General features: G+C 38.7%; 1 protein-coding gene across 1 annotated transcript in view; it reads right to left on the reverse strand.

The window, feature by feature from the left end:
• Window positions 1-22341, reverse strand: part of FBXL17 (F-box and leucine rich repeat protein 17) — a 501049-nt gene that overhangs the window by 17722 nt on the left and 460986 nt on the right. Inside the window, 1 exon segment of the mRNA XM_043595100.1 lies at window positions 3907-4049. Within this exon segment, the coding sequence (XP_043451035.1) occupies window positions 3907-4049 (143 nt within the window).

The following is a 22341-nucleotide window of genomic DNA, read 5'->3' on the forward strand; positions in this document are numbered from 1 at the left end:
ACAAGCAGTTTTAACTAAATCACCAAATAAATGTGTGTTAAGTTGATAGGTGATTTTGGGTCAACTCTAATTCCCAAGGTCAAGTAAGCCTTTGAACAGTCTTTAAGAATATAAGTTCACCCCAATTCATCAAAGCCGTCTCACACAGCGTTTTCTTCTCTTGGTTCTTACAATGCACTGAAGTTTAGGAGATTAAGTGGCGTCGGCTTTAAAACTCAAAGTAATGCCTCTAACATGCTTATCCATCCAGCAATCGGAACAGCTACTCAAACACGGGCTTCTTAACACACTTCCTAGTTTTACAAGTGTTCAGGGAATGCTGCATTTGTGGAATGGCTGGAGGACTCCTCCCTACAAGTCACCAATGTTGTAGCCAAGTAAGTTGTCTGACAGTCTAAGCGCACGTTGCTTTTATCTGCTAAGAATATGGTGAATGTTTCTCATCTGTTCTTTGTTTACCAAATGAGAGAGAGAAAGAACAGGGAGATGGAGGAAAACACCTTTTCCTACAACAAATGCAATGCATTTCGTCATTCTTTCAATTCCTCAAAAGCCCAAGTGAGGAAAAAAGCTCAAGTTCGGTAAAGTATAGCTTCCAAATTAAATATAAGTGGCCCCAAATGAAACTGGCTGTGTGTGAAAGAAAATATAACTGCCTTCACTATTTCGCAGAACTACAGGATCGCAGATCACAAGACCGGGACACAAAGACATCACAAACCCCATCTTTCCCCCAGCGCAGGGATCCCAGTGACAATATTCCTGACAAGGGGGTTAATGGTGTAGACCATTGAGGTTTCTTGCTCCTCCTTTGGATCCAGTTGGTGTGCAGAAAGGGGAAGAGCTCAAATTGATGACTTATTAACGGTTAGCAGGTTTGGTTAAGGGACAGAGAGAAGAGTGATAGACCCAAATAGTTTTGTTCTTCAATTATTGGTTGGCACAGATGCTCACCTTGAGATAAATTGTGGGTCTTCATGTCCATATGCTGATCATGATTTCTCTGTGTTTTCTATTTCTATTCTTATTTTTCTCCACTATTTTCTTATTACTCTCTTTTTGTTTCCCTGCCTATTTGAATTGTCTTCTCTTCAATTCAGCCTTTTCTCACCCTGCAAATCTTTCTTTATCCCTACACTCTGGTTAGTAAGTTGATTCTAAATACAGATTGTCCTATGGAGGCATTAGTTTTCCTTTGTCAAGTATGTAAAAAAAAATGTAATTTTGACATCTTAGTATAGAAAATAATAACCTTAATTTTAACTGAGGAAAAAGTAAAAGGGCAGCATCTTTTCTAATCTTAGTTTATTTTTTCTGGTCTAATTTCCTTTCAAAATCAGATAGCAGGCAGTACAATTTTTTCTCATTTGGAAATTTCAAATATCAAAACACAGGTTAATATGACATTGATGATAAGAATAATCAGTAGAACTGAGTATTTTATATATAACAAACATGATTATTCTAAGGGCTTGGTATAGGTTCATTCACTTAAATGCTCACAGAACTCTACAAGACAGGTACTATCATTATCTTCATTTTACAAATGAGGAAACAGAGGCACTGAGTAACTGCCCAAGATAACACTACTAAGAGCAGAGCCCAGATGTGAACCTAACTCTGGCCTCTGAACCCATGCCCTCAACTATTAACCTCTTTGTTACTCACATTGTTACTTTGAGTCTTGATAAAAATTTAAAATCTGGAGACAGATTGCATAACACAAATTTTGAAAGCTGAGTAGCTACTTACTCTAGGTTTCTATCCAACTAAATCAACAAACAAGCGATTATGTGCAAGGCTTTATTTGCACTTTGTGGGTGGCTTGGAAACTTCTTCTGTCCTCACAGAACCTCTTGTGTCTGGTTCTGAGCTGCCCTAAGCTTAACGACGCCAGGCAGTAAGGCTGGCCCCAGCATCCTCTGGGCTGGGCCGCACCACAGCAGGCTATGGGCAGACAGCATGGTGCTGGAGCCAGAGGCTCTCAGAGCAGTTCAGTGGTTGGAGACAGGATTCAGAGGCCGCCAGAGGAAAGGACTAACGCTCTCTCAGGGAGCCCACTAATCAGAACAGCCTCCCCATCCCATTTTGGACTAATTTGCGTCTGGGTAGAAAAGGATCCTTTCCTTAACTTAAAATAAGCAAAATGCTGGTCAGCAAATATGTCGGAAATAATCTTCTCCTGTACTAACTGGAACATAAACTTTTACCATTCATCTCTGAAGGTGGAGCTGACCTCAACAAATCTAAGGAGTACAGACTAGGAATATGGTAATTTCTAAGAGTGCTTGTGGATATACAGATCCGTTTTGAACGCATACATTTTGGCGTCCTTGGTTCAGGTAGTACCCAGGTAGTAGCAGTTTCTTCTGGCAGGCATTGAGCAAAGCTGCTGTCATTGTTTAGCGTTTCTAGAATACTCCACCTACTGTAGATTCTTTAACTTGTTTTAAAAGAAGTCTTTAAAAAAAAAAGATTTTATTTTTTAAGTAATCTCTACACCCAACATGGGTCTCGAACTCACAACTCTTGTGAGATCAAGAGTCACGTGCTCCACTGACTGAGCCAGCCAGATGCCCCTCAGAGGAGTCATTTTAAAGTGAAAGGGTTAGTAGCAGCATTAGGTTAGTTAGTAGTGAAATCTGAGGGAGACTTGCAACCCCTGGGTCTAAGTGCTGTTGCTTAGTAACAAAGTCAGCCAGCTTTTTAGGCTGGGCTGAGAATATATAGTAAAATCTCTCTAAACATAACTAACTGGCAAAGGCCTAGTATAAGCTGGGATTTTAAAGCATTTAAAGTATTTGGAGAAAAGAACTAGGTCAATTAACAAAAATGACAAAAGCACACAAAGGATTTGGGCCATTCTTCTATTGGCCCCCAAATTTGGTACATTTAGAAAATGCATGTCCTTTGAGAGACATATATATTTAGTTTCACTCTCTTTTTCTAGATCTGTCCCTAATCACCAGTTGCAAAAGTAGCACACATGTGTAAATTATTATAAGATGCTAGCACTTTCTGAGCAAGTGTCTGAGGTGGATCTGTTCCCAGGGGGTAGACCTCGTGCCTGGAGACGGCACCCAGGGTGTGCCACGGGCACTGGGCCCAGACCCTGGAGACCTGCGGTAAAATCTTGGATGACTGGCCTCAGGCCAGGGTCTGGTCTCACTAAGTCTCCATTTTCTCCTGTTCATAGCACAAATAACCACTTCTTAGACTTACAGGGGAAACATGGAAGCATCTCGGTAGTACTTGGTGATCAATACAGATTTTTATCATTTTCCTTCGTAGTCTTCAAGGGCCCCATATTAAACGTGGCACAATTTCCCAAACTCACACTCACATCTCTGGCCAGCGCCATACACCTTCAGTGGGACCTCTGGGACCATTTCTCATCATGTACTAAAAGTGACATCTTAAGTGCAGAAAGGCACAAATTCCCACATAATATTCCCTCACTGGCCCTTTCTTGCCCCCAGATGGCCACAATACATACATGTTGAGCACTGAAACCACACACTTCAAATTGTGAAAAACCAGTTTGGCACTGTTCTTTCCACCTTACTGTTGCAGGAAACTTGGAATCCAGAAAAGAATTTTACCGTTAGACCCTGCACATTGCTGTGTGATGTGCAAACACTTTTAATTTTGGTCCGTGGACTTAGGGACAGGAGGCCAAATATAATTTGTGCGTATGATTGCTTTTCCTTTCTGCATAAGCACAAAATTCATTTTTAAATAGAAAAATGCAAAAACAACCTCTGATTAGTTTAGAAAACCAGGCATCTTGCAATGCATAACTGTAACAGTACATGTATGTGCACGTACACATACATACATATGGGGGGGAGAGAGAGAGAATATGATAGAAAGCTATTAACTACAAACTTGATAGGTAACTCTTACTTTATCACATCTCATCAGTCCCAAATATCTTAGAGATTTGCTGCTCTGCGCAATCAGGGTGGCTCCTTGATCTGTAATTTCTTTACACCATCCAACATCCACAGTCTCTATTGTCATGCTGTACCGGCCAATGGCTATCAGTGCTGCAGAGAGGGACAGAAAGAGAGAAAGCAAGCATAAATGTTAGCAGTGTATGGGATCTCTATCTTATTATGACTATTTCTCTCATTTCCTCAGTAAATTTGTTCCTGAAATGTTGTGTGTAAATGAATGTTTTGTAAACGAAATTAAATTTGAAATGCTTTAGGAAAGCTTGCTCTATGACAAACCCTTTCACAAAGTGAATAATCATTCCATAATTCCCCTTTCATTGGAACACAGCTTCTTATCAGTTTTACTCATTACAAGGTTACCTGTACTTTCAAACATTCATATCTGCAGAAGGAATAAATTAAAATGAATTATATATATAATGCTACAGAAAATGCTGAGTAGAAACTAAACTTTACCCATGATAACTTTAATAAATTTTTTAAAAGAAAAATCCATGTAAGCACCATTTTGAGGTGTATTATACCGCATATAAATTTCTTTACCGATTGTCATAATTTTTTCCAGCTGTTCACGATCTGTAAAATGTAAGACTATATAATATTTTTCACATTAGTCCTTCTTGGGACTGTTAGGAATTAAGAGTACATTATACATACAGTTGAACTTAATTGGTGCCATGCTACAGTGCGGTAAAGGGAATGCATTTGTTATGCTGAATTTCCTCACCATTATCAGAAGTCTTCCTTCTATTAACATATAAAATGAAGCCTGTCATCTGAAAACTATCAGTATCTCTAGTCTTCTTGACTGTTTAGCATTGGACCACTACTAAAGGGCAGATGCTTATCCCATAATCTACGACGTGCACCACTTATCACTGCTCCATTACCCAGCACCCTGTCAGAGCGACCAATCAGTGAAGGTGGCTCTTTGCTACGGACTTCTGACTTGATAGACATGCACACCTCTACATTTGTGGAGCAGAAAAACAGATTTCAATACCTCCAGCCAGAATAAGTTCATGGTGCATTGGTTTGTAAAAGAAAACCCTGAAAACAATGCCACACATTTTAAAAAGGACAGAGAAATTGTTTGCTAATTATTTCCTCATTCTAAGATAGGATGAGTTGATTTCTGTGACATTAAAGGCGGATGATATTTTCCAATTGACTAGATTGATAAGAGCAGAGTGAATTACTCACGTAAATAAATGTTAACTCTTACAGCTCACAGAAAAGAACTTGGCAAAATCTCTTTGCCAATTACCTCAGTAATATTTTTTTTACTAGAAAATTCATGCCTATGATTCAAGTATCAAAGCACTCCTATGTAGCCTGATATTTAAGGTTTACAAAAACACCCATCATCTCAGTGTATTCCAGTGAAAATGCGATGAAGGACACAAATTTTTTTTTCCTAGAAATTCCTCATGCCACGAATTTGTTCATGCTTTCACCTTTGCCCACCTACTTTGACATTTTTATTTTTTTTTTTTAATTTACTTAGAAAGAGACAGCACAAGCAGAGGTGGAAAAGAGAGAGTGGGAGAGAGAATTCCGCCCAGGCTCCACACTGTCAGCTCAGAGCTTGACACAGGGCTTGAACTCACAAACCATGAGATCATGACCTGAGCTGAAATCAAGTCAGATGCTTAACCGACTGAGCCACCCAGGCGCCCCACTAGTTTGACATTTAGTTTTCAAGGAAGTGGAGCAGGGTAGAGGGGGTTTTGCCAAAGGTTTGCCAAGTGGTCTGAATGATATTTTGTAAGTAGAAGTAATATCCCAGGTTAATCCCATCGGTGTCCCTGCCCTAAGAAAGCCATGATTTCTGGCACCATCATAATTTCACTAGTTATGCTATCCTAAGGATCTCCTATGATGACTGAAGTAGAATATACATAAAAGAAATTTCTTTCAATCTCAAACTGTAATTTCAGAAGATGACAAATCACAAGTTGCAGAAGGCCCCAGGTTGGTAGATTGTGGACTTTTATTTAGGTTTGAGGCTAGAACATGAAAGCCCTGCCCCGGACAGAAAAACATAAAAATAATGATCTGAGAAGTTTTTTAGAAGCTGCTTTATAAGCAAATGAAGAGTCAATAGCTTTTGATTCTAACTGCTAAGAACACTGGTGTTTATTATTTCCCTTTTTTTCCTTTCTTGTCCAAATTAAAATAAGCAGTAAACAAGACAACTGAAGATAAATCAGGGCATTCTATGTTTGTTTTGACATAGCTCTATACCGTAAAGTAAGAACTGAACTTTATTATTCCTTAACTTGTTCATTTATTCAGCAAACACCTCCTGAGTACTTGCTCTAGAGCATTTTGTCTAATGTCTATTGACTATCCATGGGCTAGGCACTGGGCTAGGAATTTTAGGCAATTATTTCATTAAATCCTCTCAGAAACCCTATGAAGTTTTATTATTATTTCCATTTTAAAGATCAGAAACCTGAGTCACAGAAAGACTGAATGACCTTCCCTGTCACAAGACACTAAGTGAGGGATAATAGGCTGAGAATTAGGCTCTCAGTCCCGGCTGCACATGAGATCTACTAAGTCAGAACCATGGGGCCAGTCACCAGGCAGTTCTAACATGATGCACCACTGGCGTGTGGAAGTGGAACCGTGGGTGTGACATGAGGGGCCTGTGCTAGGTGCTGGGGACAGAAAGATTCAGAGCTCAGAGGCCAGCTGAGTGGGGTGGAAATGAGGAACACCCAAGTAAATAGTGACAATACAATGCTCATCCCCCCTCTCTTCCCATTCCTATCTCATTCTCGCTTCTCAGATCTCAAGTCAAAGGTCAGCTTCTCAAAATGGATCACTCTATCATTTGCCACTACTGGAAACACTATTATTAATTTGTTTGGTTATTCACTTTGTTGTAGCCCATCTCTCCCATAAGTATGACAGCTCCTATTCACTGCTGTATGCCCAGCCCCTAGCCTGTGCCTGGTACGGAGGTAGTTCTTAAAAGTATTAGTGGAACGCACCAATGACTGGAATATGGTTTGGGTCTACTACAGAAGCATGCCAAGGGGGCACCGGAGCCCCTCACTCTTCAAGGGAGAAGAGAAATCATAGGAGCTCTCATGGAAGAGCTGAGCTAGGTCTTGAGGGATGAGTAAGGATTCTGTAGGAGAACAAAGGAGCTTGGGCAAGTAGGTTGGGCTAAGGAAACAGCATATGTAAGCATAGAGAGATGTGAAAGGGTAGGGCAGCTGTAGGCCATTCTGTGCAGCTGAAATAAAAACAAGGCCAAGAAGTGGCAGGATTTATTTCAGAAATATTTATTCAATGATTAATGACACTGGAGTAGGTATAAGAGACACAGAGTAGCAAAAACAAGCAGAGTCCTTGATGTCCTTTAACTTACATTCTAGTAGGAGAGACAGGTGTGAAGCAAATAAACACACCACCATATATAAATCTAAATTGTAACAAATGTTCTGAAGGAAACTGACTGATTACTTTAGGAATAACACTTGTGGGGGAGAGGGGGCAGGGGGTGGGCACTAGGGAGAGTCTTCCTGATGAAGTTACTTTTAATCTGTCCAATAGCCCTGCAAAAACAATACTCATTTTATGGTAGAAAACTGAAGTTAAATACTTCAGCCAGGCCCCACCCCTACTAAGTGGCAAAACCAAGGTGCACACCGAGACAGTTTGGCTCCAAGGCCAGTGTTGGTTCTACCATAGCAGCACACGGGTGGTTGAGGAGCCTGCATGTGTACAGAATGTATTTTTCCCCTTTACCACCATTCAGGACTTAACCATTACAGCTTGCAGGGAGCCAAGTGAAACACGGTGACCATAAAACACGGTCCACCAGAATCTGTAAATTCCAGAATATATAGAACAATTTACATCTTTGTGACTATATCTACCTTTGAATATTTTTTCATTGTTCTTCACAAGCTGACCATGACACTTGTAGTGTGGTACAGTCTCAAGTTCATTTCCAGGCTCACTACTTAGTAGATGTCTGACCTCAGGATATTTCACTTTTCTGAGTCTCAGCTTCCTCACTTGGACAATGGGGATGTTGACTATATGTCCTGCTTACTTCACAGGGTTGGTCTGAGGTTCAAATGACATAATACATGTAAGGGGCTCGGCACTACATAAATGTCAAGATTTATGTGATATTTTCCCAAAGCATTCTACAGTGGTGCAGTTGATATAAAATGAAAAGACCTTAAAGAGTTTTGAAAAATAAAATGCTCCGGGAAAATGAGAGCATTATATAAGTATTTAGTCATTATGTCACTGCTAGAGCTCCTGAACTGCCTACTCTCTATTGGTGATCATGAACTTGTAGATTGCACCTGGGATGATAGGGCTGCAAATGTAATGTGTGATTACTACCTTCACTAGGGGCTGTTGACACATTACAATGATATTTATTGAGCCTTGAAAAGAGATAAATTATGCAAGACTAATTCCTAATCTCAATGCAGTTTGAATATACGTTTTTATGTGCTAAGTACAACTAACAAAAATAGTTAAATTCTAAAAAAAATTACACAAGTTAAAAGCTATAATCCAGTAACTTATATCATTATCAAGAAAATACATTAACCCCCTAAAAGGCATTTCCATAGACAGAGAAAGTGAAAACCATGAGCACATATATATTAAATTTTGACTAAGAAATTCCATTTCCAGGGGTGCCTGGGTGGCTCAGTGGGTCAAGCATCTGCCTTCGGCTCAGGTCATAATCTCGCGGTTTGTGATCTTGAGCCCTGTGTCAGGCTCTGTGCTGACAGCTCAGAGCCTGGAGCCTGCTGCAGATTCTGTGTCTCCCTCTCTCTCTGCCCTCCCTCTGGTTGTGCTCCGTCTCTCACTCTCTCAAAAATAAATAAACATTAAAAAATTTAAAAAAAGAAATTCCATTTCCAGGAATATACCCTGGAAATATACTTTTTGAAAAAGATACTTTTAATAATACTAGGAACTTTTAAATCATTCAGTGAAAAAAGTAAAGGTGCAAGAATTTATATGGTGTGCTATCACCATATAAAAGAGAATACAATTAAAAAAAATCCACTTACAAATCTGCTCCTTTGCGAAAAAGGAATATGGGAGAGAGACACCAGGAAATACAGAGACTGTTTAAGTATACGGGGTTGGTGGGAAAGGGGAGGAAGGAAGGGGCATGGAATGTGGAGGTGGGGATTTGAGGAGGGAGAGACACTTCCTGGAGTATCTCTTTGGATATAGCTTCGACTGTGAATCATAGTAATGTTTAACATACCTCCCAAAATAAAAAAAAAAATTAAAACTAACAAGGATGTAGGGGAATGGGAAGTAGAATACAAACAGTAACAAATGAAGCTAACTGTACTACAAATGAAGAGCGTGACCCAGACAAATAAAATAACCACAAGAAGAGGATGGGAATTAAGAATTCAGTCACTTTGGAAAACATTATTTTGGCAGGATATTGTAAGGTGAAATCCAAAAAGAACTGTCAGCAAACATTGTATTCCAGTTAGTAATTCTATTTCTCACAGGGCTATGAGGTAGCAATTCAGTAACTACTTTATGTGTAATCTAGGATTGTAAATGATGAGAGCCAGTCTTTTTACTGTCAGAGAAAGAAGTTATAAATAAGAAAAGGGGAGAGGCTTATAATAAACCCTGTGGTATTGATTTGGAATCAGAGGTACTAGAATGAACTGTTGGTTCATAACAGATACACAGATATAGAAATAACTAATAAATATGATGTATGTGCATGCATGGGTTAGTCTACATGCATATATTCCCTATCTTTTCAGCTGAGAGAGACTAGGAGCAATGACACTCTAGTAGCAGTGATGTACAGGCACCCAGATCTTGATTTATAAATATCATTCTCTAATAAAAAGAATTAAGTCTTCTTATAGAAATGGTTGATTCCTGCACTGGGGCAGGGAAATACAAGATAAGTCTGAAACATCTTGTGATATCAGAAAAAACAGGTGCTTAAAAGAGTGAAGGCATATCAAAAGGACACAGGATCCATTCAGAAGAAGCTGCCAATGGCCACATCTGGAACAATGTGAATCTCAAAATAAATGAGTGTATTGGACTATACTTGAGAAAACCAAATAAGCATCCACAAATCCATATTCATAGAGGTAGAAAGATAGAAGATGGATATACAGTCAAGGAAGGACAACTCTTCCTTACAGAAAAATTCCAATGAATCAATTTGGAAAGAATGGGGGAAATACAAAAACATCATTAGGCAAAGACCGCAGTAATAACTGTTGCGGTCCAAGTTCACAAATAGATGCTAAAATCAGTGGGTGAAAGTTTTGGGAGAAACAGAATAATAGCATAGCGCCAAAGATATTTATCAACTGCAAAGGGAAGTCAGTTTAATTACTAACATCACAGTGGAGAGACCCAGCAGCCATCACCTTAACCAAATGACCAAGGTTAACATCACCACTAATAACACATACAGACATCACATGTACCACCTGATCACTTCTTCACTATTCTTGCCAAAATAATCTCAATCCAAACATCACACAAACCTAAGCTGAAAAACATTCTACAGGTCTAGAGGGTAAGGGTAATGAAATGTAAGAAAAGAATGAGGAAGCATCAGAGATAGGAGGAGACTAAGGAGACAGGACAAGCAGATATACTGTGAGATCCTGGATTGGATCCTGGAATAGACAAGAAAATTAGGGGGAAAACTGGTGAAATTCAAATAAGATCTATAACTTAGTTATCTTATTGCTTCAATGTTAATTTCCTGGTTTGATAATTATACTATGGCTATAGGAGTTGATCACACTAGAGGTAGCTAGGTGAAGGGTATTATGTGAACTGTCTACTAGTTTTGCAACTTTTCTGAATTCTAAAAGTATTTTGGGGTGTCTGTCTGGCTCAGTCAGTAGAGCATGCAACTCTTGATCTTGGGGATGTGAGTTCGAGCCCCACACTGGGTTTAGGGATTACTCAAAAATAAAATCTTAAAAACAGTATTTGAAAATAAAGATTTTAAAAGCATAGATAAGCTAGTAACAGACAACAAGTGAATGAACTAAGGAGAGAACTAAAGTTTTCTAAGTGAAAGCAGGTATTACTTTCACAGCGAACAATCTGATATATAAATGTTACAACTAAAAATACATTTTTTTCTTCATAGGAGGAAGATTAGTCACACGAGCGCATTAACAAGTAACCTGCATGTGCCATTTTGTCCTTTCCCGTTCTATTTTCTGCTATGGATCTATGTACCTGCAATACAATCAGAAGAAATGCCCTGGTGCTTGAAAGAACTAGGGTTAAAATTTAACAGTGGGATTAACATCTTTCATGTAATACTTGGAAAAAAGGATTTGCAAAGAAATTTCTTGGCATGGATACAAAGAGATAAATATGAAAAGCACTCTTCTTTGTAGATGCCACAGAAGCCCCCAAAACAAAGAAATGACACTTTCAGAGACATTCGTTGTTGTGTGATGGTCTCTGGGAAGGCTCCCTCCACCCTGCAGGGACTATAGCAGTGGTTCCCAGCCCTGCCAGTTCAGGAGAATCACAGGTGCCTAGAAAAAGTACAGATGCCTGAGTCCCACCCCTGGAGATTCTGACTCAGGAGAAGCCATAAAAACTCCTGTGATCCCGATGTGCAGCCAGGGCTGAGAACCACTTGAACAGAATAACCTGTAACTCGGGCAAAGTCAGTCAACTAAAAACAAAAGAACTAATTTTCAAGGATATAAGTAGCTTTGTGTTCTGATATTTTAATACAACTTTGTCTCTCAAACAGTAGTGACTTCTTGTACACAATCCAATACTTTTTAACTTCTGTATTTCTAATTTATATCCTTTCCTTCCATTTTGATATATTACTATTAAATTCCTCCTATCATTTTTTTTAATGTTTATTTTTATTTTTGAGAGACAGAAAGAGCACGAGTGGGCAGGGGCAGAGAGAAGGAGATACAGAATCAGAAGCAGGCTCCAGGCTCTGTGCTGTTAGCATAGAGCTCGATGCGGCGCTCAAACCCACAACTGTGAGATCATGATCTGAGGCGAAGTCGGAAGCTCAACCAACTGAGCCATCCAGGTGCCCCATATTCCTCCTATTATTATGTAGCAAACCTGACAGTGACCATATGCTATTTTTCCAGGTTGTCCTTTTTAGTAAATATTTTCCTTTAGTTCATTGCACTTATTTATATTTCTAATACAGCACTTATCAGAGTTTGTTTCGTATTAGAATTATTTATCAAACACCTGTCTTCCTACTAGATTGTAAAGTCTTTGAAGCAGCAAATGTAGAAAATGCTTTTCTAGGACCTCTAAGTCTCTTGAAAATCAAGTGTCACTCATTTTTTACAGCTTCAGTGAATTTTTTGGAAGTATAACATGCATGCAGAATATTGCACAAATCCTAAGGGTACGATTTGATGAATTTTGACAAAGTTAACCCAGCTGTGTAACACTCTCTAGATTGAGAGACAGGGCATGACCATAACCCCTGAAGCTCACTCGTCCCCAACTCCAGTCACTGTTATTCTGCCACTAAGAATAGCTACTATCCTGACTTCTAACCACACAGATTAGTATTCTTGTGTTTGAACTTCAAATATATAGAGTCAAACACCCAGTACTCTTATTTCTGGTTTTTCAGCAGTCTGTTATGTTAATGAGATCCATCCACATTGTTAAGGGTATGAATAGTTTGTTCATTCTCATTTCCAAAGTGGCGATAACATTTACATTCCTACCAGTAATGTGTGAAGATTCCAGTGTCTCTACATCCTTGCCAGTACTTAGTGGTATCTGTCTTTCTGATCATAGTCATTCTGGTGGGTGTGAGGTGCTACCTTATTGGGGGTTATAATTTTCATTTCCCTAAGGACTAATGATGTTGTGCATCTTTTCATGGTGTCATACACTGCTTTAAAATCCCAGCGTAACAGGGGCGCCTGGGTGGCTCGGTCGGTGAAGCATCCGACTTCGGCTCAGGTCATGATCTCACGGTCTGTGAGTTCAAGCCCCGCATCAGGCTCTGTGCTGACCACTTAGAGCCTGGAGCCTGTTTCAGATTCTGTGACTCCCTCTCTCTCTGCCCCTCCCCCTGTTCATGCTCTGTCTCTCTCTGTCTCAAAAATAAATAAACGTTTAAAAAAATTAAAAAAAAATCCCAGCATAATATTATGTGCCTTTATCCTTTCAAGCACTCAGTAAGTATCTATTAAATTAAATTGATGAAGGAGAGGCACGTAAGGTTTCTATTATTAGACTACCTAGCAAAGAATAGCAAAATATCTGTTTCTAGACGACAGATCATTTTCCACAAAATTTGAGGGAATGTACCAGTAAAATAAACTAGTCTAGCCTCTGGAGACACAAAAAAAATCTTCAAGTTTCTTAAAATAAGAGAGTAAATTCAAAAAATTTACAGTTATAGAAAACTTTCCAAATGCTCATTTATTTGTGGAATTTCAAAGACTGTGGAGTATGCTTTATTTAGGAACTCTAAATCTCTTACAATCAAGTGAAAAATAAATATAATACAAAAATTGTGGTGGATAACATTGGAGTGAAAATGTTGAATTATGGTAGAATTTTCAAGACACTTTATGTAAGGGCATTCATTTTACAGAACTCTTCTTACTGAGTTCAGAACAGCAACATGCAAGTCTTATCTGACAAAGGGAAGAAGCTGGCTGTGGCCCCTGACCTTTCGGGGAAAAGACTCTCCTGCCCTATACATCCTGAAATGGAAATACAACATTATTTATAGGCTGCACCTGCTTTCCTTCCTACGAGATTAGCAAGTTGGTGGAAAGTAAGAGTTCACATGAAGAATTTTTTAAAGAATTTTTTAAGTTCATCAGAAGCAAGGATAAGTATTTTTTATTCTTTATGCTTTCCAAATTATTTTTATTTTAATAGCAGAAAGACACAAATTACATTGGGTAGGTAGAAACTATTTTTGAGTATGTGACTTCTGAAAACGTAACAAACAAAAGGCATATTTAGAACTAACCTTCATTTAACAGGAATCTGATCCACTGCTCTGGTTTTCAGTGGTGCTGTTTTTGGTGGAAACCAACCCTCTGAGAGGAATGTTAGGTTCCCTTGATAATCCCCTTATTAAATTTTGGAATCCAAGATGAGGAAGAAAAAAAAAAGCCTTACTAATCTTAACATTAGCTGAGAACCTTAAAGTCCCTGGTTCAATGATTCTTTTTTATTCTAGCTAGCCTGCATAAATACATATATTACTTATCAAAGAATTATGCATATTTTAAAAAATTCTGACATTATATTAGATTTCCTCACTTTATGAGAAGTGAATTCTGGGCTTCAATATGTTGGTTCATGGATATGGAAAAGTATATTAGTGTTTCTGACACAGATCTGCCTTGTCCACCTTTCTGAGCTGGAGTTTCCAGACTGCCATAAAGATGGAGCATCAGTATCAAGCAGGCATCAGATACAAATATTTATCTGACCCCACGTGGAGCAGAGCAGGATGCCATGGCAGCAACTACCGCTTGAGAGATACCAAGGTTGGTGACAACATATGTGTTACCAGACTGCCCAACAGGCATTGTAAAAATATCTTAACATTGAAGGGAAGGAAACCGAAGGAAGAGGGAAGAACACACGAGGATGTCAGCAGAGTGAATATATCATCTCTCCCTTCTTTAAACAAATACTAATCAAGTGCCTCCTAAGCACCAGGGAATGTTTCAGGAACTGAGAATAAAGAGAGCAAATCCCTGCCCTTGTGAAGCTTGTATTCTGAATACAAATAAATAATTAGAATACCTAGGTTTTCAGGTGGTGATTAGGCTTCTGAGAAAAATTCAGCAGGGCCTAGAGGTGGGAGTGCTACAATTTTAATTAGGGCAACCATGGAAGGCATCACAGAGAAAATGACATCTGAGCAAAGATCTGAAGAGGTGAGGGAACAAGCCATACAGATATCTAAGGGAAAGGCATTATGTTCAGAGAACACCTAATGCCAAGGCCATGAGGCAGGAAGGTTGCTGGTTTGTTTTAGAGTGAGCAAAAGAGCAAGGTGGTGGGTAGCGGAGAGGAGACTGGGGAGAGTTAATGGAAAAGGGGGTGGTCAAAATCATCTCATAGATCATTTTAACGACATTGGCTTTCCCTCTAAATGAAATCAGAAACCACTGGAGAATTTGGGGCAGAGGAGTGATATGATCTAATTTAAACTTTCTCTGGCTTCTGGGTTGAAGACAGGCTGTAAGAGGCAAGAGCAGAAGCAAGGAGACCAGTAAGGAGGCCACTGCAATGATCTAGACAAGAAGTGATAGTGGCTTGGCCAAGGGCTATGTAACAGAAATGGGGAGGAGTTGAACTATAGACTACAGTAGAGAGACCCAACAGTATTTGCTGATGGACTGGGTGTGGAGTAAGAGAAGGAGAAGAGTCAGGGTGTTAAGAGAAAAGAAATCTTTTCTTTTCGGCACTTAGATTTGAAAGACATTTCCTGCATGGAATTTTACATAGCTGTTCCTTGGGTCCTTGTGTGTCTAAGTGTTCTTGCACTAGTAGGAATATATCAGTTTCTTCTCTTGGATATAAACTCTGAGAGGGGCAAAGACCACCTTTATTCATCTTTATATCATCATTATCTAGCATAGGGCCTTTACTTGTTAGTGTTCAATATATGTTCATTTAAATATGTACATCTTAGATATCACAATTAAAAGCACTTAGGGAAAAACAACTTAGAAAGGGGTCTTGTTTGCATTCTCTAGAGTTCATATTCATTCTTTTATTCTAAAAGTATTTACTGAGTAGCTACAGTATATTAATCACTATGATGTTTGTAGGTACCTTTGAGGAGATTATAGGTAATAAACATTTCCCCCTATATGTCTCTGCATTTAAAAATTTTCAAGAGTGTGGGCTACCTAGGTGTCTCAGTTGGTTAGCATCTGACTCTTGGTTGCAGTTCAGGTTATGATCTCATAATTCATGAGTTCGAGCCCCACACCGGACTCTGTGCTGACAGCACAGAGCCTACTTGGGATTCATTCTCTCCCTCCCTCTCTCTCTCTCTCTCTCTCTCTCTCTCTCTCTCTCTCTCCGTCCCTCCTCTGCTCTCTCTTGGGCATGCTCTCTCTCTCTTAAACAAACAAACAAACAAACAAACAAACAAACACACAAACAAACAAACTTAATTTTTTTTCTAACACTAGGCATGTTTTACTTTACCAAAAAATCGGTTTTTAAAAAGAGGAACTAGATAGATTTCTTAGTTTTACCAGAGTAAAGGGAAAAACTTAACATTTCTTTTTTTTTTAATGTTTCATTTTACTTTTTTTTTTAATTTTTTTTTTCAACGTTTATTTATTTTTGGGACAGAGAGAGACAGAGCATGAACGGGGGAGGGGCAGAGAGAGAGGGAGACACAGAATCGGAAACAGGCTCCAGGCTCTGAGCCATCAGCCCAGAGCCTGACGCAGGGCTTGAACTCACGGACCACGAGATCGTGACCTGGCTGAAGTTGGATGCTTAACCGACTGCGCCACCCAGGAGCCCCTCATTTTACTTTTGAGACAGAGAGAGAGTGAGCAGGAGAGGTGAAGAGAGAGATGAAGACACAGAACTTGAAGCAGGCTCCAGGCTCCAAGCTGTCAGCAGGGCTCAAACCCACAAACTGTGAGATCATAACTTGAGCCAAAGTCAGATGCTTAACCAATTGAGCCACCCAGGTGTCCCAGAACTTAACCTTTCTGAAAGTGGGGTTTCTCGCTAACCTTGCTCGTCAAGGCAAACAAACACATTGACTGGTACCAAAATTCAATACCTAAAAATCATGAAATCCTGTGAAAAAAGCATAAAGCTATTTGCAAACTAAAATTAAATACAAAAAGGTAAGTTCACTTACTCCTCCTTAACTATAACCACAGCAGTTATTACTCAGGGGCTGTTGTCCAGACCATAGATTAGCTTAGATACTGGCAAAAACTTGCTTATGGATCTTTCTGCCATAAGAAGGGAAAAGGAAATAAAAACATGAAATTCAAAGCATTTCAATTTGAGTTTTTCAAGTTTATGGGGTGCCTGGGTGGTTCAGTTGGTTAAGTGCCCAACTCAGGATTTTGGCTCAGGGAATGATCTCATGATTCCATAGATAGAGCCCCATATTGGGCTCTGTGCTGACAGTGAGGAGCCTGCTTAGGATTCTCTCTCCCTCCCTCCCTCCCTCTCTGCCCATCCCCTGGTCATGCACACATGAGAGGTCACTCTCTCTTTTAAAATAAATAAACAAACATCAAAAAAAAGTTTAGTGGAGAACTAGATTAAAATTCAGGGAACATTAAACTTTCTATATTCTTTTTGTCTTCCAGGGGGAAGAAGAAATCCCAGTTCTCACACTAGAGCAAATGCTCACACAGGCAGGGAGACACAGACACAGACGTATATACATATATTATTCTTAGGCCCTAATTCACAGGTAGACTTATCTTAAAGCTACTGAAGGGCCTTCTGAAGGTCCAACATTTACATGGACCTTCACAAGGTCCTGGTTCACAGAAATGTACTCATAGGGTAATGTATTTTTGTAAAATTCTGTAAAAGCAAGATGCTTTTGTATTCTTTTCTTTAAGAGAGATCTCAAATTGTTTAAACCTCAGGTCCTGAAAAATCCTGAATTTGTCCCTGATCCAACACAGAATATTCTGATTCAGTGGCTTTGGGGGTGGATATCAGGAAGCTGTATCTTTTTCTTTCCTATTTTTTAATGTCACCGAGTGATTTTGATGCATAGCCAGGTTTGGAAATCACTGATGAAGGACTTACAGACTGATCAGTTTAATGAGTCCCTGACATCTAGGTAGTATTTCTACCTGGAGCTTTGCCACCATTGATTGGGACATAAACCATATAACACTATGTAGTTTGGAAAAAGCTGACAATTGGCAACATTCACTTCCACATTGCAGTGATGAATCACATAACCCTCTGTGCCGAGTAATTAACTATCCATTTGTATGTACTGGCTGTAGCGATATAGTTCTTTTCAAAGAGGAAGGAAGGGAATTTGGACATAACATTAACAGTTGTTAATACCAAGCAAATAGAGTAAATTGGATTTATTAAAAAGAGTATGTGTGTGGATTTTTCCCTAGGAGTTGATATAATTTGTCTAGCTTTCTAATTATAGTTGGGACAGAAAATGGCTGAACCCCAAGACCTCTCACGGTATCTAATAAACTTTTACTTACAGGGAGAATATTTCTTGGGTTGGAGAATGACAAATAATTTACTAAGCTTTTCCTGAAAGATAGCTAAAGGTGTTTCACCTATATCTAGCTGATGAATTAGCTTTAGCTAATAATCAGTGTCATGAGACAGGGAAGAAGCAGCCTGTAATTACTTTGAAAGGAATGAAGGAACAGATCTGATAAAGAAACTAAATCAGCTAATTCCTCTAGGGGTATACCGAGTGGGAGAGAAGCTCACCTCCCTGCCAGTTTAAAGTGAGGCAAAGACAGGGGGCATGGGAAGTTTTCACATGCCCGGCTTCCATTCCCACTTCCTGGTAACAAACCCTTAATTTTCCTTTCCAAAGGTGCACCATGGGGACTGTAATTAAAGGTTCCCTCCCCTTCTCCAACATGCAGGTGGGCATGTGTCCCAAATCCGACTATAAGCATACTCACTTCCTAGTATGTGATTTCTGCCCAGAATGACTTAAGAAGTAAAACAGCTGGAGACACCCATCCTGGGGGAGGTTACCGAAGAGACTCTCATTAGTCCCAGCTATCTAGAGATCCCATGTTCTTATCTTTCCCACAGCCTGATTCTGGGAGTTACCCCATCTTCTTCCAATAATTTCTTTGCTTTTGTTCTGGGTTTTGTTTTCACTTAAAGTAGTCTCTGTTGGTTTCTATAACTTGAATCTTAACTCATACAGAAAACTATGTGCATGACAACTCAGTTTTTTTCTACAATAACAAAAACCCCAGACAGATTCTCAACAATGCCCTGCTGAAAGAGTCACACCAGCAGAAAATAGAAACATGGCTCCGTAAATAAACATTGGTTTTGTTGGTAGATGTTACTAACATATCTGTACTCACTCTTGGGAGAATTAAAATAACTCTATTTAGTTCCATGATATCTTTTTAAATTTTTCAAATAATAACTCTATTGTTTGCACAAAAATGGTTCAAGTTATTGTAAAAGTTAAATCAATGAAGGAAAGTACAGTAACACTCTAAAATTATCCCAAATCCCATTATCCAGAAATACCATCACTAGTACTTGGTAACCATTCTTCCAGCACCTTCTTCCACATATAGACAGAGCAAAAGAAAGAGAAAAATAATTTCAGAAATCTTGGAAATAATTATGCATGCTTTAAAAAAGTATTTAATTTGTTTTTACTTGAATTTAACCAAAGTAAAGAAACTGAATTGAAAAAGAATCATAGAACTTTGGTAAAATATTTCTTTACCAAGATAATTCTTAAAAGAGTCTACATAAATTCAGAACAAAATGTATGAAAATATGAAGAATTTGGAGTCATTTAAAAGATTCTATACTTTACCTCAGACAAAAATCTATCAACTCCCTTCTAGAAAAAAAAAATAAGAAAACTGGTAGGCATTTCTACCTCTTTCTTCTTCCTTTCATATTCATCACCTCTATTATTATTTTTACATTGTCAGGTTTCAGTGTTCCCACCTGCTTTAGTAACCACAAGTCTCTTGGTTGTTTTGCTCTGGTTCTGTATTAGGTGGATTAAATACCATGAGTTCCTTCATGATTTTTCTTTTTTCATTCCTGAGGTCTTTTTTTGATTAATCTTTTGGGTGACTAGATACTATCTATAAGTAGTTTGTTTGTGTTTTTTTTTAGAAAGATTCATCATATATTCCCTAAGTTCTGAATGCTTGAAAGACTGTTTGGCTTATGTTTAAGGAACAACATGGCTAAGTATTAAATTTGGGGGCATACTTATTTTTTACCTTCAGAGCTTTATATACAGGTGTTTCAGTGTTGTTGTGGAGAAACTAAGTCCAATCTGATTTCTTCCCCTTTATACGTGTCTTGTTTTAATGTCTGAAAGCTATATGATTCCTCCTTTATTTCTTAGGATCAATGTATTTATCAGGGAGTGTCTTTATTATTCTGCAGTGATTTATTTTCCTAGAACATGGAGGACACTCTTGATTGTTGTAGATTTAGAACTCTTTAGATGCAGGATCCACGTGTTTCACTCTTGTTCTGTTGGCTTCACTTGTTCCTCCCCCCCCCCCCCTTGTAAATGATGCTCTCAAATAAAATGCTAGGTACAGACGCTGTAAATGGTCTTATGTTTGTTCCTTTCAAATTCTTCTTTGATTACCTGTGGCTGGCTATCTGTGTGCAATATGGGGAGGTGAGTAATAAGTTGGAACTAACTAAGAATCTTTGAGTCCAGTATCCTCACCACATGTCTGTTATTTCCTTTATCCTGACATACCTGTTCTTCTCTCAGATTTCTATGTTTAAGATGTTACGTGTTACTAATAACAAAACCATTTGAACCATTTTTGTGTTTAATTTTAGCACCTTCTTCTTCTCTCCCTCTTTCACCCATTTTGCTTCTGGAAGTCTCTTCTGTTCCAAAGCAAGGTGGCAGAAGATGGTGATGGCTCATCAACATGGTTTCTCCTTTGGTGACTTCTTACTCAACACTTTTGGGATGTAAAATTGGGACTCTACATGGGCATAGAGATTCATGGCTTGAATCAATGAGTTGTCGCTATCCCTTTCTAAATGGGATATACCTATTACATGTTAATCACAGGTATCCCCCCAAATTTTTTTTAAGAATTGTGAGATTTGAATCAATAATGTTGACAAAAGAGAATTCTTAAACTGTAGACTAATTTGGCTAATATTTATTTTATGATTACTACACACAAAATAACAAGCGAGATAAAAAGATGAGTAAAACAGAGTCCTTGTCCTTGCTTTCAGTGCGATAGGGAGAATAAATTACATACATTTTTAATGTTATTTATTTATTTATTTTGAGAGAGTGAGAGAGAAAGCATGAGCAGGGGAGGGACAGAGAGAGAGAAGGAGAGAGAGAATCCCAAATAGGCTCCGCACTCATCATGGAGCCCAATGCAGGGCTCTGTCTCAGGATTGTGAGATCAGGACCTGAGCCAAAATCAAGAGTCAGACACTTAACCAACAGCCATCCAGGTGCTCCTCATCTTTTGTATTTTTTAAATGTTCCTACAAATAGTTCAAATTCCCATCCATATTTTTCCAAAAGCTCAAAAAAAATAAATCAACTGAATAGTTCCATTACCCAACTACACCATCCTGTCTCCATGCCCTCTCTTCTGACGTCCTTCAAACTCCTGCTTGTAAGATTTCCTCTTTCAGCTCTCCTATGGGTCCAATGTCTTCTCCTTACCATGCTTATTCATTTTTGTGATGAAACACATTTTTTAAAGGGTTAGTGGGAGACAAAATTTGAGTCCTTAAATGCCTAAAATCACCTTTATTTTACTCTCACAATTAATTGTTGGGCATTGTATAGAAGTCTAGATTGAAAACTATTTCTCCTTAGTTGTGAAGGCACTGCTTCATTGTTTTCTAGCTTCCCATATTGCTTTTTTCTCCAGCTTTATTGAGATATAACTGACAAAGAACATTGTGTAAGCTTAATGCATACAATGTGTTGATTTGATATACTTAAAATAGTGCAAAATGGTTACCATCCATATAGCTTTTAAGAGATTTGGTGTCACTCTTACTTTTTATCGGAAACATCGATCCTACCTTCTTAGGAAACTTTTAGAATCCCCTTTTCATCCTTGGCAATCTAAATTTTCAAGATGATTTGCCTTCATGTAAATCTATTTTTATACATGGTGCTGGATATTTGGTGGGCCCATTCAATCTGGAAACTCAGGTCCTTTCTTTCATAGCAGCCTCTTCTTTGTCAAGGAAGGAAGTGCTCTTCTTATTTCTGAGAATAGTACTTACAGTTTTTGAAGTCTTCTTCTGCTATCTGCATTGCCTCTGTTTTCTCTGCCTCATTTCTCTGTTTGTTTTAATATCTCTCTTCTATGTTGGATGCTTTTCTCAACAGTCTGGCCATCTAAGGATCTTTGACCATATCACTTGGGGTTTCTAGAGTACCTAATGCCTCTGAAGGCTAAGCCTTGCCAGGGTTCTGCAGGCCAACAAGCTCACCTGTTATGGAGTCCCTCTCTAAAAACATTTGGGTTGTGAATTCCCCTGCTTTTGTTAAGATGGTTAGCACTCCTTCTTATTTCTGATTTCTAATAATGTGTTGACATCTCTCATCCTTTCTTATCTCCTTTCCCATTTTCTTTGTCTAAAAAAATCCCTTTAA

The sequence above is a fragment of the Prionailurus bengalensis genome, chromosome A1 (assembly GCF_016509475.1).
Source record: "Prionailurus bengalensis isolate Pbe53 chromosome A1, Fcat_Pben_1.1_paternal_pri, whole genome shotgun sequence".
NCBI classification, from domain to species: domain Eukaryota; kingdom Metazoa; phylum Chordata; class Mammalia; order Carnivora; family Felidae; genus Prionailurus; species Prionailurus bengalensis.